Here is a 16,947-nt window from a genome sequence, read left to right as displayed (position 1 = left end):
TCCAGGCTTTTCTTCTCTGCCAGTTGTGTGCGAGTGTCTTCCGAGGGGGGTGCGTCATCCGTCCCGGGGCCCCACTCCCCTCTCCCGGGCCGGCCTCGCCATCTCTCCCGCTTGGGGGCGGAAGGGTCCCTCGGCCGCGCCACCACCTCGACGGGAGGGCCACTGAGTGTGGCAACCTGGCGCCCCGGGCCGCGACCCCGCCCGCCGTCGCGTCCCCGGGTCGCCATCCCGCGCGCAGCGTCACTCGGCGCCCTGGGTGAGCAACTACCACTGGCGGAGAAGCGGAGGGGAGAGGCCGGGGTTAGGCGCCAGTATTTGGGTTGCCTCCACCTGGCGCTAAATTTAAAAAGTTAACAGGAGCAGCCGGTTGGCTCCGGAAACGAAACCAAAGTGGTCCCGCGGGCCGCCTGCTGCGCCCCGCCAGGCCCTCGGCGCGCCGCGCCACCCGGAATAGACCCTTCTCCCGCCATTTCCCGCCAGGCTCCAGCCAGGCCCCGCGCTCCGAGGGCTGAGACCGGCGGCTGCCGGGCCCTCAGGCGCCGCGTTTGGGCCCCAGGAGAAGGCGGGCGGCATGGCGGGCCGCGTGGACCGCAGGGATGGCGCTGGCGCCCGGCAACTCGTGTTTCTGCTTCCAGGTAAACACACGCGCCCCGGGGCGGCGAGCCAGGACCGGCTGAGCGGCCGGCGGGGCGGCCCCTGCGGCTCCCACCTCCCGGGCGGAGCCCGCACGCGCCCTGCGCGCCCCTGGGTCCCGGCTGCCCGCCTGGATTCTCTCCCCGAACACACTGTCCCCCTCATCTTGGTCACACGTTACAGCCAGCTGTGGTTTTCAAAACTCAAAGCCGGAAGCGCAGACACGGACCGAGCGTAGGCAGGGGGGAGCTGCGGGGAGCGGCCCGGGCCTGCGGAGAGCGGGCGCCCGGCGGTGTCTGCCCTGGGGGTGTAACTGGGTGTCCCCCAGTCAGCAGCGGGGTCTGGGTTCCTAAAGGATCGGAAGCTAGGATCCGCTAGGCCCGGAATGGCCTCGGAGACTGCGCTGCCTGCACATGGCCCCTGCCCTGAGACAAGCGTTGGACCGGGAGGCAGGAGGAAAGCTGGATGGTGGTAGGGGCTAGGACAGGGGTGACCCAGAGATTAAGGAGGGGAGGTAATGACATCAGTGCTGGAGCCAGCCCTTTCAGCCTCCCCCTGGATTTTGATCAGCCATCCAGGGCCGCAGGGGCTTATTTTGATGGACAGTCCGTTGCCACACGATAGGCCCTGTTAAGTGGCAGAATGAAAGGAGTTTGGGACTAGGGAGTGCAAGCCAGAAAAGTTTGGCCCTTTTATAGAATGATGTGTTGATATGCTGGCATAACTTTGGAAATAAGGAAAATCCATCATATGCTGTATTTAATTTTTAAGATTTAGCTCAGCAAATGCAGTTTTGCTGATGACGATGTAATTGCCCAGTGATGTAGATTTTTATGGATACTGAAAATTGTTACATGGCAGCTTGTCAGTATTTTTGTGTGTATGTTTAACTTCTCCCTTTATAAAGAGGTATACATACTTAAAGTGGACACGTTTAAGTGTACAATTCAATGAGCTTTTCATATGTATATACCGTATTTCCCCATGTAAAAGACGCTCCCACGTATAAGATGCACCTTAATTTTGGGGCCCAAACTTTGAAAAAAAAAAGTATTACATAAAGTTATTGAACTCAAGTTTTATTCATCATAAAATTCATACAACTCCTCATCACTGTCAAAACTCCCAACCATTAGCTTGTCCTCATCTGTGTCTGATGACGAATCACTGTCTTCATATATTGCCTCTTCCTCAGTTCCATCTATGGCATTTGAAATCTACAACCACTGTAGAAGACGCACCCAGTTTTTAGACCCCACATTTTTAGAAAAAAGGTGCGTCTTATACATGGGGAAATACAGTACCCTGTAACACTGCTCCAGGTCAAGATGCAGAACTTTTTCAGCGAGTTCCTCATGCCTTTTGGTAGACAGCCCCAATAACCTTTGCTGACCTCTGTCACCAGAGATTCGTTTTGCCTGTTAGGATCAGTGTTTGCTCCTTTGTGTCTGACTTCTTTCACTCAGCATTATGCCTGTGAGATTCATCCATATTGTATGTAGCAGTTTGTTGGTTGGTTTGTGTTTTCATGGCTGTATATATTTTATTGTATGACTATCCATATACTTTATCTCCTCTACTGTGGATGGACATTTGGATTGTTTGCAATTGGTAACTATTATGAATTACACTCCTAGGGTAGATAGAGCCATAGGGTGCATATCCTGGAGTGGAATTGCTTCTCCTAAGTACTTGTATATTCAGCTTCAGTAGACACTGCTAAACAGACAGTTTTCCAAAGTGGTTCTGATTTACGCAATTCTCAGTGTGTGAGAATTCTTGTTGCTCCACATCATCACTAGAGATGTTTGTAGTAAAACAGTTAATGCAAAATTCAGGGTTTTGACAGAATCCAGCAAATGACTGCCTGTATGCATGCTTTACGTTAGAAAAATCCTCTGCTCACTTTTGTCTACATCAATTCTGTGAAATTTTAAAGGTAGGAACTCTCATCATTTTTTCGGATCAAGTGCATTATTGTTCAGATACATAGATGAGGATACTTTAAGTTTTTTATTTTCTGTTTAGTCAGTATTGGCATTTCATTCTTAAAGTATGTTGTATTAAACACAAAATCCTTCAAAATAATTAAATATTGATGGCATCCCTGAAAATTGTAGGTTTATTATGCTGCTGTGAGAAGAATTTCAGTCCAGTTCCTCTTCAAAACTGAGAAGTACTGTGAGCTTTGAATTCACTGGAGGAGGCTGAGGCAGCTGTTAAGGAACCGATAGAAGGAACTGTGTGGTCAGGCAGGCAGGTTCTGTAAAACTTGTTTCCTGCTCCAGTAATTCTTCTAGCTGGCCTTTAGTGACCCCTGCAGGCTCTGAGGGTACAAACAGTGATGGTTTGATAGTTACTGCAGTGCAAAAGTGCGTCTCAAACTTGAGGATATGGGTCACCTGGGGAGCTGGGCCCCAGCCCCAGAGTTTCTGATTCAGTAAGTCTGGAGTGGGCCCGAGAATGTGCATTTCTAACAAGTTCCCAGGTGATGTTGATGCTGCTGCTCTGAGGACCACAACAAGAACCACTGCAGTGAGACCAATCCTTGAGAGCCTGGACTGGGAGATAGGAACGGCTGTCCTGAGGCTTAGGTCTCTTTGTGGTGGGCCAGAATTTACATGGGCAGGGGAGTGCACGTAAGCACAAGGTATGAGGCGTACATGTGTATTTGTTAAGAAATCAGTTCCATCCAGTAAGATAGCATTTGAGAGGAGACTGGACCCTCAGCTGAGTGAGCACCGTAGCTACAGTAAAGTTGGGCCCTTATTAAAGAAAACAAAGATTATATGAGATTTTTCTAAAGTATTTGGTGGGCGTAGTCTGTGCTCGGTTTTAGAAAACTGAGAATCTGAAGAGCTAACTCTATATACTGGAAAGTGAGCCCCCTAACCAACAGGCCAACAGAACTTTAGAGATTTGTCCATGAGGCAAATGTAAAGCCACAGAACCTTGAGATGACCCTTTTTTTCTCAGATGTAAGTTGTGTTGTATCTTGAAGGGTAGGTTAAAAAGTACTATTTAGGTCTCTTTGCCTCTCATTTTTAATTTGTCTGAAAAAGTTGACTATCCCAGGAAAGCAAAAGCTGGAACTTGGCAGGGATACTTGTGAGGTAGTCAGACTTGGGGCTTTGATTTTCATAGGCCAGTGGAGGCAGACCTGCCTCCCTTTTCAGCAAGGTAAGCATTTCTTGTAGTTTAGGACGGTCTTACATGTTTCTCTAAAATGGCCTGGGAATACTGGCTTATTTGCAGTTGTAGTTACTAGAAGAGACCATTAACATCTCTACTTTTGGGAATGTGGTAGAAGTTTCCATCCCTCTTTGCTGCCCTAAAAGTAAATGTTTAAGTTGTATTTTTAATATTTTTCTCTAGTCCGAATTTGTATGGTTGTCAGTTCTACTAAGCTGGAATGGAGGCTAACGTGAAAGGCCAGCTGGGAACAGATTCGCTAAGTGTAGGATAGAAGACCATGTTGATTGTTATTGTGACTGAACCCTGTTACTTAGCCATCTCCAAGGAAATGTTAAAACATTGGGAAAACCTAATGTTGTGTGAGGGAAAAAAGCAAGGATAGAAATGATCTCAGGACCTTAAGAAAAAAAAAAAAAACCCAAAAAAACTCATTTGGGTCTACTTTGGCTGAAAACGTCCCTTAATTAGCCTCCTGATCAAACTGGACTTCAGATTGCATCTTTAACTATAGATGAGTTTTGCAATAAAGTTTTTCCTCTTTATTTTATGCAAATACATGTTGAGTATTTTAGGAAACTTTGTATTTGTTATTTATTTCCCTACAGCTAGCATAAGTAATGCCAGTTTGGAGTTGTTTTTTTGGGGGGTTGGGGGAGTGGGTAGAGGATGAGTTGCTTTTTGAGAGGTAAGAATCCCAGGCCCGCCTGCCAACCTTAGACATTCCAAATACAGTAATGAGCCTTTAATAATCACAAATAAAGATATCAGATTTGTCTCTCCAAATGGAATGCAAAGTAAATTTGAAAGTATTGTATGAATGCGAGCTTTAGAACTATGTTCTAATTAAAGAATAAAAAAATTAAACTAAAAAGGAAAATCTAATTTTCCTATTTACTGGAGAAAATTTATATCAGCGCTATTTCTAATTAGTCTGTTGCTTTTTAATAAGCCCACAAGAACACCTCTTGTTTGAAAAAAAGTAAAATTAAAGTATGTGGCAAAAGAAGAATTACTATAGACTTAAATGACTTTTCAATGACCCTGAAAAACAAAACAAAACTTTTTTCCCCCTTTACCTAAGTGCACATGGTTAATCTCAGAAGGAAACGTTAAGCAGGTTTTTTGTTCTTTGTCAAAACTGTTTGCATGTATGTCTGTTTGTGTTTAGAAGTAAATACCTTGTGGACTGAAAGCTTCCTTACTTTCAGAAGAGCTTACTCACAAGGGAGGAACCTGCACTTAGCTTGGCCAGGGATAGGGGAGACCTGGCCAATTCAAGTGCTGATTTTAGACAACCTCTGAGTAATTAAGCTCAGCTTCTTGGAAGATTTGTCATTTACTGAATAGTCGTCTGCAGGCCATCAGCAGTGTGGGAGTCTCTGAGTTTTCCAGCTCGGAGCATGTTTAACATTTTCCACACAAATCCGGAGTCTGGCTTTGTCTTTATGAAACGTTTTTTGGTGGGAACTCGACTGACCTTTCTCAGATGGCCACTGGATCTGTTCCCCGTGCTATTTGAGCACGTTCCGAAGTGGATGGACTTAATCAGTTGCCAGTTGGAGTAATTAGGCTGTTTCCGGACCCTGATCTTGTCCTGCTAGTAATTGTTTCAAAAGACCTGGGACGTTTATAAGTAAGAACTCATGACTCCCACATATTTATCCTCCAGGGCAGAAAAAAATTCACGAAAGAAAAGTAAGCAGTGTTCATAATTTTTTATTTGAATAGCAGAATAGGGGCTGCATGGATTCCCCCATATCCTCTGAGCTTTAACCTCGATGCTAAGAAACAAACAACTCACCGATCTTCTCTAAAGCCTGGCTATAATAAAACACACCTAAAACTTGATTTATGCTATCGATTAGCTCTGTGTTCTTCGACGAATTGTGTTCTCATTGTAAAGCCTCAATTTCCTCATCTCCACAGTGGGGAGAGCAGTACCAGTCTCATGGGGTTGTTGATAAGTTGCTTTGAGTTACAAGTAAACTCTCTTTTGTACCCCAAGCTCTTAGCCTGGGTCTTGGGACAGAGGAGGCATTCAATAAACATTTACTGAGAGAATAAATGTCTCACATTCCATCTCTTCCTGCCGTGTTCTTTGCTTATGTTGTCCTTTTTCTTCTCCTTTCACCCCTATCCAAATTCCACCCTCTCTTCAAGGTTCCGTTCAACTTTAGTTTCTGTGAAGCTAAGCCATTTGCTCCAGTCCAACTTCTCTTTTTCTAAATGCCCATGGCTGTGTCTGCCTGGACGCCTTCCTGCTCTTCTCCATGTTCTCTGCCTGCCAAATGCCTACTTAATCTTTAAAGCAGCGTGTCATCTCCAGGAAGTCTTCCCTCTCAGCCTCTCCCCATTAGTGTACATGTTAGTGATGCTCCTGCAATCACCTACACATTTCATCATGATTATTCAGTTCACTATCATTTTTATATAAATATGTATTGAACACCCAGTAGCTGGGGAGAATCCAGGTGCATACTCCTTGTTAGCGTCTCGATGGTGAGCACCTTGGCCTTAGGCTTCAGAGCCCAGCCTTGCTCAGTGCCTCTGAAAGCAGAGCATGCTACTTAGGACTTCAGCCTGTTTGTTCAGAGGTCCTTTATATTTTTCAAATCTCTTTAAAAGTGACTTTCTTTTCTAGGTATGTCTGCCTGCTAACGTGGAATGGGCTACCTGGTACAGGGTCAGACCTGCCTGTTCATGGTGCCTGTTTTGTGATCTGCCTCTGAAAAAAATAGGACCCAGGCTGGCTGAGGTCTCTTTAGCCAGAGCTGATTTTCCTGGGAGGGCCTAATGTCCCAACAACATTTGGTGAGGCTCTGCTGTGATCAGTTGCTCGGTTTTGACCAGTTAATTCTTTATTTATACATTTTTCTCCAAGTATTTGTTTTTAGTAACTTTTAAAATTAGAATAATACATACCCTGTAAATAAATTTTAGTAATGCATAAAAATATAAAGAAGAAAAGAATTTGTTCATCATCCTACCACCCAGAAATAACAATTTTGGAAATATTTGTTTCCAATCTTTTTATGTTGTATGTATCACAAAATGAATTCAGTGTTCTTAAATTTTTTCTCATTTTTCTATTTCTTCCCCTATTTCACATTTACTCTCTCTACTTATTTACTGTAACTCTCACTACAATACTCAGGGATATTGGGGTTATACAAGAATGCTACAGTGTTTTATTCCTTGTACTTAATCATAGAATTAGAGAAGACGGTTAAATTGATTTAATGGAGAGCTAGAGGACTGAGATTTTTTCTCATAATTTTGATAAAGATAGAAACTTACATAGCCATGTGATATGAACGAAGTTGACAAAGAGAATTTGTAAGTCTCACTTTGAGCATTGAAGAAGCTTATTATGAGTGTATTTATAATAAATACACCAAATAAGTATTGCTTTCACAGGGTAGACTACATAATTAGAGTGGATTCTATGTAAGAGTGAATAAAGACTGAAAATACAAATAGATGCAAGAGAGATGAATATAAATTCATAGAGCAACATGGACACGATGGCAAGCTAGGATATTTTGCAAGCTATTTGAGGTTGGATTTTTTTAGGACAGCCATGGCCTCCTGCAAACATCCCTTGGTGTGCTTGCCAATAAATAGGATGCCAGTTTGAGTGGACCATTGCTTGCATACTATTTCTTTAATGCCGGGCCAATGCATCCTGATTGTGTGTTACAAAATCTGACTTAATCCCTAGCCCTGTAGTGGGTTCACATATTCCCAGGAAGGGCTGGCTGTGCTTTGGACCTAGGGGTGGTAGGGTGGTGGAGAACATAGGACATCTGGAACTGGGGCGTTGCAGCATCAGAGAGACCAGGGCTTCTGCCTCTCTGAGAGTTCACTTCTTCTCCCACCAACTTCCTCACTGAGTAGACAAAAGGCTGCACACTGCACCTAAATCTCAAATCTCCTGGTGTCTTCTGGGAGAAGCTGCTCTTCTCTTACTTCTAGTTTGAATACACTTTGATGTATATTATTGTATTTGACCTTCACAATGACCTTGGGAAATAGTCAAGGCAAGCTTTATTATCACCATTCTGCAACACTCAGAGAAGTCAAATAATCTGTCCAACACTCTATAGCAGCGGTTCTCAACCTGTGGGTCGCGACCCCTTTGGGGGTCGAACGACCCTTTCACAGGGGTCGCCTAAGACCATCGGAAAACAAAAAGATATTTACATTATGATTCATAACATAGCAAAATTACAGTTATAGAGTAGCAACGAAAATAATTTTATGGTTGGGGGTCACCACAACATGAGGAACTGTATTAAGGGGTCGCGGCATTAGGAAGGTTGAGAACCGCTGCTCATAGGAATTAAGTGGCACAGACTGCCGGTTCTGCTGTGTCCTCCAAGACCCCTGCTATGTGCCAAAGGCCACTCTGGTGACTGAATGACTGTTGAAGAGGTGAAAGGACCAGGAAGGGCTGGGGTTCCCTCTGTTGTGTCACTGGACATACCTTTCCTGGAGCCAGCCCTGATTGTTAGACATTTTGGTCAGGTCTGTCCTTTCTACCTGTCCAGAATTTTCCTGCTAGGCCTTAGCACCATCTCTATGTATTGCTGGTCTTTGTGGCTCTGAGTTCGCTGCGAACCTGAAGTTTTTCATCAGTTTGTTCTTCAGGGCACAGGGCATTCCTAGAAACAAGGCTATTGATAGGGGCAGCCATGGAAGAATGGAGATTTTATCTTGTATGGTCTTGGTTAAGGCCAGTTTTTATTTTATCTTCAAAGGTTCAAAATAAAAACATAACTCTTAGAGGAACCTATTACTTGGAAATTATTTTTCTCATTCATGCCTTTCTGTAGCATTCTTGGCTTGCCTTTTGTTATGTTTGAAGAGGCTAAGAGCTTCAAAGTCAGGAAAATGACCCAGACCTCTTTGATGGTAGTGCTAACAATATATCTTGGGAAGGGAAGGCATATAGTGATTACTGAAATTAGCATTTTTGGAAGCAGAAAGTAACTTGAACGTTATGCTGATTTGCCTTACATGCAGTATATTTGAGTCCAACCAAAGTGGTTCCAAGGAAGTATCTCTGAAAATCAGGCAGAAGGGGACCAGGTGTTCTGAATATATTCTAATGGATGATGTCTGAAGAAAATGAACTGGGACCTGTTTTGGACACAGAGCTTGAGAGTGATATTCTCATCATTTTTTTTTCCCCTGTTAGATTTTCTGAAGAAACCTTAGTAGCCTTGATACAGTATCTAAAAATAAAATGAATAGTCCTTCGGTGTCTGTTCTTCCTCCTCCATGTAACAGCAGGTGTGTGTTTTCAGAGCTTATCCGCTGTGTGCCAAAAATCAAGACAGGGCTGTGAACAAATGCCCGTTGCTTCCAGGTCATAAGAACACTTGGCAAAAAGGTGATTCTCTCTCTCCGGTCTCATGTCTTTAAATTTTAAATGATATGAAGAAACTTGTCTTAATTAAGAGAGGGATAAGGGAAAGCTGCTGATAAATAACTTCATATCAGCTGTAGAACAACCCATACTATGTAGTCTGTAGATGAAAAATAATATTCCATTTTGGCTTGTACAATACTTCATGACTAAATTTTCAAAATTATAATGGTTAAGTCTATGTGTTGATACATGCTATGGACCCTAATTTTTAAGCATTAAAATGTCACAGATAACTTGGCGGGTGTATGCAGCTATGTCTAGGATAATGTAATCTCTAATAGGGAGATGAGTTTTTTTTTGTCATTGGTCAAGTTTTATCACTGGATGTTTCTTGTATCCCACAAATTTCTCTCATCCTTATGTATTTTTTGATCCTGCCTTTTTCATTCTAGCTTTCTCTAGCACCTCCCCCACTCCTTCCTCTTCTTCCTGCTCTATCCCTGGTACTGTAGGATACTGACTGGATTGGGGGGCAGCTGATTAGATGACTAATCCTGAAAGCTGAGGGAGACAGAGCAAGGGGGACAGATGAGCTTGAGATGTTTGTGTCCTAGGAGAACAGTCATACCAAGAGTTATTGTGCTTTAGAGCTGCAGTTTGTTTTTTGAGTTAGGAAGTATGAAATTTAAGATTAAAATTTTCTCTGAAGTGTCATAGTTTAAAATATTAATATTGATGGCTTGAGTTTAAATCTTGGCTGTCTATATAATTGAATAACTCTGTGACCTTGGACAGGTTTTTTAACTTTGGACAAGTTTCTCATCCATAAAAAGTGAGAATTAAAATAGTACCCCTACTTCATAGAGCTACTATGAGAATTATATTATGTAATTTATATAAAAGACATTGCCTTGTATATAGGAGAAGCCTGATACATATTAGCTATTGTTTGTTGTTTTATTCATTGGACATAGTTGTCTCTTAAGTTCAAATGTCAGGAAAATAGCTATCAGTTTCTTTTTGTTGAGGTTTTTAGATCAGGATGATAAACAGATGGAAGATTTGCTGCTAGAGTTAATGGTGACTAGTGGGACATAAAATTGAATCTTTACAGAGAACACAGAGAGTATATATAAGTAAGCTGCTATGGAATTGGTTTGACATAAGAAACCAAAGGAGCAGGGCTTGAGATAATTGGGAAGTTTAAGATATTATTGAACCTGACATGGCCACAAAGACTGCGTACCTGCTTCTGATTTGTCTGAATTTTTTCTGTTTTTGTAAAAACACTCTTTTAGCCAGCATGGTTTATGTCATCTGTTATGTAAGAGAAAACAGTAAAAAAAAAAAAAAAAGTGTAAAACTTACTCTTTAAAAAATATAATGTGAAGTCTTATTGTATTCAGTATAATTTTAGAAAAGGTGTTTCACATTAATACATTTTCTTGATGAATGAAGTTCAGTTCATTAAGTATCAAAACTTGCTTTTACCATGTCTTACTGAGCTTTTTCTAAAATCAAACAACATATTCACATAACATTTATTGAGTGTATTTCCATGTGCCAGAAACTCTGCTGGGTATTTTACTATTTGTTACCTTAATTTTTGCTCATAAAATGCATTGTGTTCTGGCTTTTTAAAAAGGATATACTGGGAGAGGTTGAATATCTTGCTCAAGTCATACTGCTGAGTAAGAAGAGGAGCTGGGGTTGGATTGTGCACCTGTCTGACTCCATATCTTGTGTTCTTTTACATTGATATTATCAAAGAAATAGATAAAAATAGGTTTGTGGAGGAGAATTCTTCTTCACACTTCCACTCGCTCTTTTTTCTGATTCTTTCCCATTCTAAAAGCAGATTTTTTTTCTTCCCTAATTAATTTAGCTATCTTTCAGCTGTGCTAGGTGCAGGTAAAAGTTAGAAAAAAGATGGAGCTTCCAAGTCTGATGGGTGAGAAATTAGTCGATAGGATGACCCAGGGCTTTCCAAATTTAAGTAAAAATAGAAAACTCTTTAACTTTGATAGAGCCTTTAATTTATAGTCACAGGTAATTTTGTATGCCTAAGGCCAGATGTAGACTAAGGACTTTATCAGAAGTAGTATAGCAATATGAGTTTTTTTTCCCCCATACTAAACCTTCAAAATATGGTGAGGATAAATACAGTCCTCCATAAAAGCAATGAAAACATTGACAAAGATGGCCAAAATCAACTTTTTCAGAACTCTTGAAATTAGCCAAAAGCTTCCAACAATTTGAGGAGTGTTTATTCAAGAAAAACTGCTGAATCTCATTAAGCAGGGTTTGTGGCATTGTAACTTGAACTGCTCCCATCTCCCTCTATTCAGGTCTGTAGTAACCTTGAAAACCAGCAGTCTTGCAAACATGGTACTTGTAAATCCAGCTGCCTTGCAACCACTGGACGGGGCAGTCCTTGTTTGGAGCTCTTCAAAAAGTCCTGTTCCCAGAACATTGTCCCTATTTGACCTGTCTTGCAGCTCCCTTGAAAAGCCCCATTTGCAGGGCATTGTTATCACTTGGCCCTGATGGGAGCTCAGAACCTGCTCTGCAGGGAAAGCAGTATCCCCAGGGCCTTTGTTAAAAACAATCTGTGGCACTTGTTTAACATATCAGCTTGTGAGGGGACAATACCAGTTGGGCAAATAACCTGGCCAAAAACTTGAACATATGGGGATAAGATATCCAGAAGGGGTTTTGATGAGCTCTGACATAATCCTAGGGAATTAGAAGGCTGTGCACCTGTGCATGGCTGTAAGCATGCCTAGGAAAGACCAGAGAGGGCCCTAATCTCTCACCTATGACTGACTTTGAGGCCCTAGGCAATCAGTGATTAAATACTAAGGCAGAAGTTTAAAGTGTTTGAGTGTTGAAGTCATGCCCCAACACACCGGCAGAACCCCTCAGCAAATGTTGGGAGACTTATTGGTTCAAAACACAAGGAAATTTCAGATCTGTCATTAGCTAACCACTGAGTTAACTGAGTCATCAGTGGTTGCACAGGACAGGCAATACAGACTTTATAGGATTAGTCCAGGAAAGTTACTGAATAGACAGCAACAATTGCAAAGACGAGAAAAAGCAACAACAACAAATATTGGTAAGTTGGGAGCGAGGAGTCTGATTTTCAGAATTGTCACACTTATGTTATCTAAAATGTCCAGTTTTCAAATAAAAGGTATGAGACACGTGAAGAAACAGGAAAGTATGGCTCATACAGGGGGGAGGGAATGGTCAATAGAAACTCCCTGAAGGGGCCCAGATGTTGGACTTATTCCACAAAGATTTTAATCAGATATTACACTCAAAAAACTAAAGGAACCATGTGTAAAGAATTTAAGGAAAGCATGACAACAAAGTCTCACAAAATAGAGTATATTGATAAAGTGAAATAGAAATTGTAAAAGAATATGTACATTCTGGAATTGAAAAGCACAATAACTGCAATGAAAAATTCCCTATTGGGCTCAAATAGCAAATTTGAACTAGGAGAGGAAAAAACCCCAGGAAATCTGAAGATAGATTAATTGAGATTATCTAGCCTGAGGAACAGAAAGAAGAAAACTGAACACAGTTTCAGAGACCCGTAGTAAACCATCAAGCATAACAGCATATGTGTAATGGGATTCCCAAAAGGAGAAGAAAGGGACAATACTTGAAGAATTAATGGCCAAATATTTCCCAAATTTGATGAAAAACATTAATGTACACGTCTAAAAAACTCAACAAACTCCAAGTAGATAAACTAAAGGAGATCCATGCCTACACACATCATAGTCAAACTATCAAAAGACAAAAACAAGGGAGAGAATCTTGAAACCAGCAGTAGAAAATGACCTATCCAGGAGGAGAACTAAGATGGCTGAGTAGATAAACACTGCCTGTGTCCTTCTATGAACACATTAAAATTACAACTAAATCATAGAACAATCAAACTAGAGAACCATCTGAAGTCTAGCCAAACAGAAGTCCTATAACTAAAAATATAAAGAAGAATCCACGTCGAGACTGGGATGAGAGGCAGAAACATGGAACGGGCCCCAAACCTCTGTGTGGTGCTTGAGAATCAGGAAGGATATCTCGGCTGTTGAGGGTCCCCCTGGAGGAGAAAGGGAGCCCAGCCCCGCACACCAGGCTCCCTAGCCTAGAGTACCGGTACCGGGAAGGGGAGCGGCCACAACATCTGGATGTGAAAAACAGTGGGGAGTCCGACCATCCAGGTGGAACAGAAGGTTGCGGGAAACTCAGATGTCCTCTTAAATGGCCCATGCACAGACTCCTTCACAGTAACTCACCTTGGGCTCCAGTGGAGGGATGGTGACTTGGAGGGCATCAGAGGCATACTGGGGTCAGACTGAGCTGTGTGGCTTTGGAGGTGAGAGCTGGGGGGTAGTCACCATTTTCCTTGTGTGGGGTCCTCCTGTGCAGCTGGCAAGCGGGTGCCATCTTTCCTGTGTTGAGCCCTCCCACCCACCCCCACACCCACCTCCAGCCAATTCTGAATCTGATTGTTCTGGTGAGTGCTTGCTCCACCCTGTTGACTCATTGGGACCCCACCCCACCCAACGCCCCCAACACTGGAGGCACTTTCTCTATGAACAGCCAGCCCTACTGGAACTGCACTCTTTCTTGGAAATCTGTTGGAGTCCTGGGGCTCTAGGTGGGTGGTGACTGGCCTCAGTGTGCTGTGAGCATGTTGCTAAGTAGCTCCAGGCTCAGCATTGTCACCAAACCAGAATTTACATTAACCTTGTGATCATAACTCTTCCATCTCTAATGACTCCCTGAGACCCTGCCTTATCCAATTCATGTACTGCCTGAGGCTTTATCAGGGGCTGAACCTTAAGGGAGCTGGCAGATGGCAGCAGGCCTCCAGGTGTCCTGGCTTTTTGCGAAGTTACCTCAGGCCTGGTACTGGTGACAGCTGTCCTAGGTTTGCAGCATGGCCTCTCCCATGTCTCTAAGTTTAACATGGCAGTGAACAACTGCAGATCGCTTTGTAGCTCCTACTAGGTAGTCCCCAGCCGGTCACAGGCAATGGGTTACCTAGGCCTGCACCAGAGACTTCCAAGAGGCCCCAGAACCAACATACTTGAAGGTTGGCTTCAGATCACAGCAGAGCACTGCCCAATTAGCCCCATAAGCGGCACACACAAAGGGAGATCTCAACAGGCACCAGAGCCCATTGGGGTGAATCCCACTCAGTGGGGTAAGCCTTTCACACAGTAGACCATAGGCTACCTGGCCAAACCCCACAGCCAATCAGCCTGGAGGTCAGTTGTACCCACTGACATGTCAGTAGCAGTCAAGGCTCAACTATAAGAGGACACACACAACCCACCCAAGGGACACTCCTTGAGCACCTTGAGGAGGTGACGAGGGAAGACTGTGCCACTGAGCCCCACAGGACACCTACTACATATGGCCATCTGGCCAAGACTGGGGGAGACATACCACATCTACCTAATACATAAAAACAAACACAGGGAGGCAGCCAAAAGGAGGAAACAAAGAAATGCATCCCAATGAAACAAAAGGAGAAAAATCCCAAGAAAGAACTAAACAAAATGGAGGCAAGCAACGTACTAGAGACAGAGTTCAAAACTATTTATAAGGATGCTCAAAGAACTTAGTGAGGACTTCAACAAAGAGATAATAAGAATTTAAAAAGGACATAGAAACCATAAAAAAGAACCAGTCAGAAGTGAAGAATACAATAACTGAAATGAAGAATGCACTAGAATGAATTACCAGCAGACTAGATAAAGCAGGGATCAAAACAGCAATTTGGAAGACAAGGTAGCAGAAAACACTTAATCGGAACAGCAAAAAGAAAAAAGAATTTAAAAAAAATGAGGATAGTTTAAGAGACCTCTGGGACAACATCAAGCATAACAACATTCACATCATAGGAGTACCAGAAGGAGAAGAGAGAAAGCAAGGGATTGAGAACCTATGTGAAGAAAAATAACTGAACACTTTCCTAACCTTGCAAAGAAAATAAATATATAAGTACAGGAAGCACATAGAGTCCCAAACAAGATCAACTCAAACAGGCCCACTCCAAGACACATTATAATTAGAATGGCAAGGGTTAAAGACAAAGAGAGAATCCTAAAAGCAACAAGAGAAAAGCAGTTAGTTATCTATAAGGGAGCTCCCATAAGACTGTCAACTGATTTCTCAGCAGAAACTTTGCAGGCCAGAAGGGAGTGGCACAAAATATTCAACATGATGAAAAGCAAGGACCTATAACCAAGGGAACTCTACCCAGCAAGGTTATCATTTAAAATCAAAGGACAAATAAAGTAGTACTTCCCAAACAACAGAAAGCTAAAGGAGTTCATCACCATTATTCCAGTATTACCAGGAATGTTAGAGGGGCTTCTTTAAGATGGAAAAAGAAATATGAATAATACAATGGCAATAGTACATCTCTGTCACCAATTACTTTTGATGCAAATGGTTTAAATACTCCAATCAAAAACATAAGGTGGCTGAATGGAGAAAAAAAACATGACCCTTACATATGCTGTCTAGAAAAGAATGACTTCAGATTGAAAGACACACACACAGAGGGAAAGTAAAGGGATGGAAAAAGATATTTCATGAAAATGGTAATAAAGAAAAACAAAAAAAGCTATTGTAGGCATACTCATATCACAAAATAGACTTTAAGACAGAGTATAACAAGAGACAAAGAAGGACCCAATAATCTCACTTCTGGGTATTTATTCAAAGAAACCCAAAGTGCTACTTCAAGGGGATATGTGTATTCATATGTTAATTGCAGCATTGTTTACAATGACAAAGATATGGAGGCAGCCTTGGTGTCTGTGGATGGAAGAATAGGTAAAGAGGAGGTGGTACATATATATAGTGGATGTGGACTGGTCATGGAAAGGAATGTGTTCTTGCCATCTGCGGCAGCATGGATGGACCTGGAGGTTAGTGTGCTGAAGTGGAGTGTCAGACAGACAGACAGATGCAATGTGATTTCTCTTATGTGTAATCTAAAGGACAAAACAAACAAACAAAATAAAAAACAAACTCATAGATACAGAGAACATTTGATGGTTGCCAGATGGAGGGGGGTTGTGGAGGGTGGGGATAATAAATGGGAAGGGATTAAGAAGTACAAATTGGTTGTCTCAAAGTAGTCATGGGGATGTAGGGTATAGCATAAGGAATACAAGAAATAGTAATAACCATGTATGGTGTCAGATGGGTACTAGATTTATTGGGGTGATAGATGGGAGGGGACTTTTTTGGTAGTTACAAAGTAGTCACAGGGATGTAAATTAAAGCATAGGGAATATAGTCAATAATATGGCAATAATTGTGTAGTGGAGAGTGGGTACTAGACTAATTGGGGAGATCAGTTCTTATATAAATGTCTGACAACTATGCCATACAACTGAAAATAATATAAAATAATATTGAATGTCAAGTGTAATTAAAAATTAAAAGGCAGAAGGTGAAGGAGAATAAAGGTTCAAATTTCCAGGTATAAAACAAATAAGTCATGGGGATGTAATGTGCAGCATAGGGAATATAATCAATAATATTGTGATAGTATGGTGTCAGATGGTTGCTGGATTTATCATTGTGATCACTTCTTTAGGTATATAAATCTTTTTTTTTTAAAGATTTTTATTGGGGAATTGGGGGATGGGAACAGTGCTGGGGAATTGGGGGAAGGGGAACAGACAAGTTGCTGTCCTTTT

The 16,947-nt window shown here is 42.2% G+C and overlaps 1 protein-coding gene across 1 annotated transcript in view; it reads left to right on the top strand.

The window, feature by feature from the left end:
- The first annotated feature begins 262 nt into the window (after nucleotides 1–262).
- RNASEH2B (ribonuclease H2 subunit B) overlaps nucleotides 263–16,947 on the top strand; it is a 58,922-nt gene continuing 42,237 nt past the window's right edge. The window contains 1 exon segment of the mRNA XM_019650816.1: nucleotides 263–635. Coding sequence (XP_019506361.1) covers nucleotides 572–635 — 64 coding nt within the window. The 5' untranslated portion in view covers nucleotides 263–571.

Source organism: Hipposideros armiger, unplaced genomic scaffold, assembly GCF_001890085.2.
Source record: "Hipposideros armiger isolate ML-2016 unplaced genomic scaffold, ASM189008v1 scaffold_148, whole genome shotgun sequence".
Lineage (NCBI taxonomy): Eukaryota > Metazoa > Chordata > Mammalia > Chiroptera > Hipposideridae > Hipposideros > Hipposideros armiger.
The sequence above is the reverse complement of the archived record's forward strand: the minus strand, read 5'-3'. Positions and strand labels throughout refer to the sequence as shown.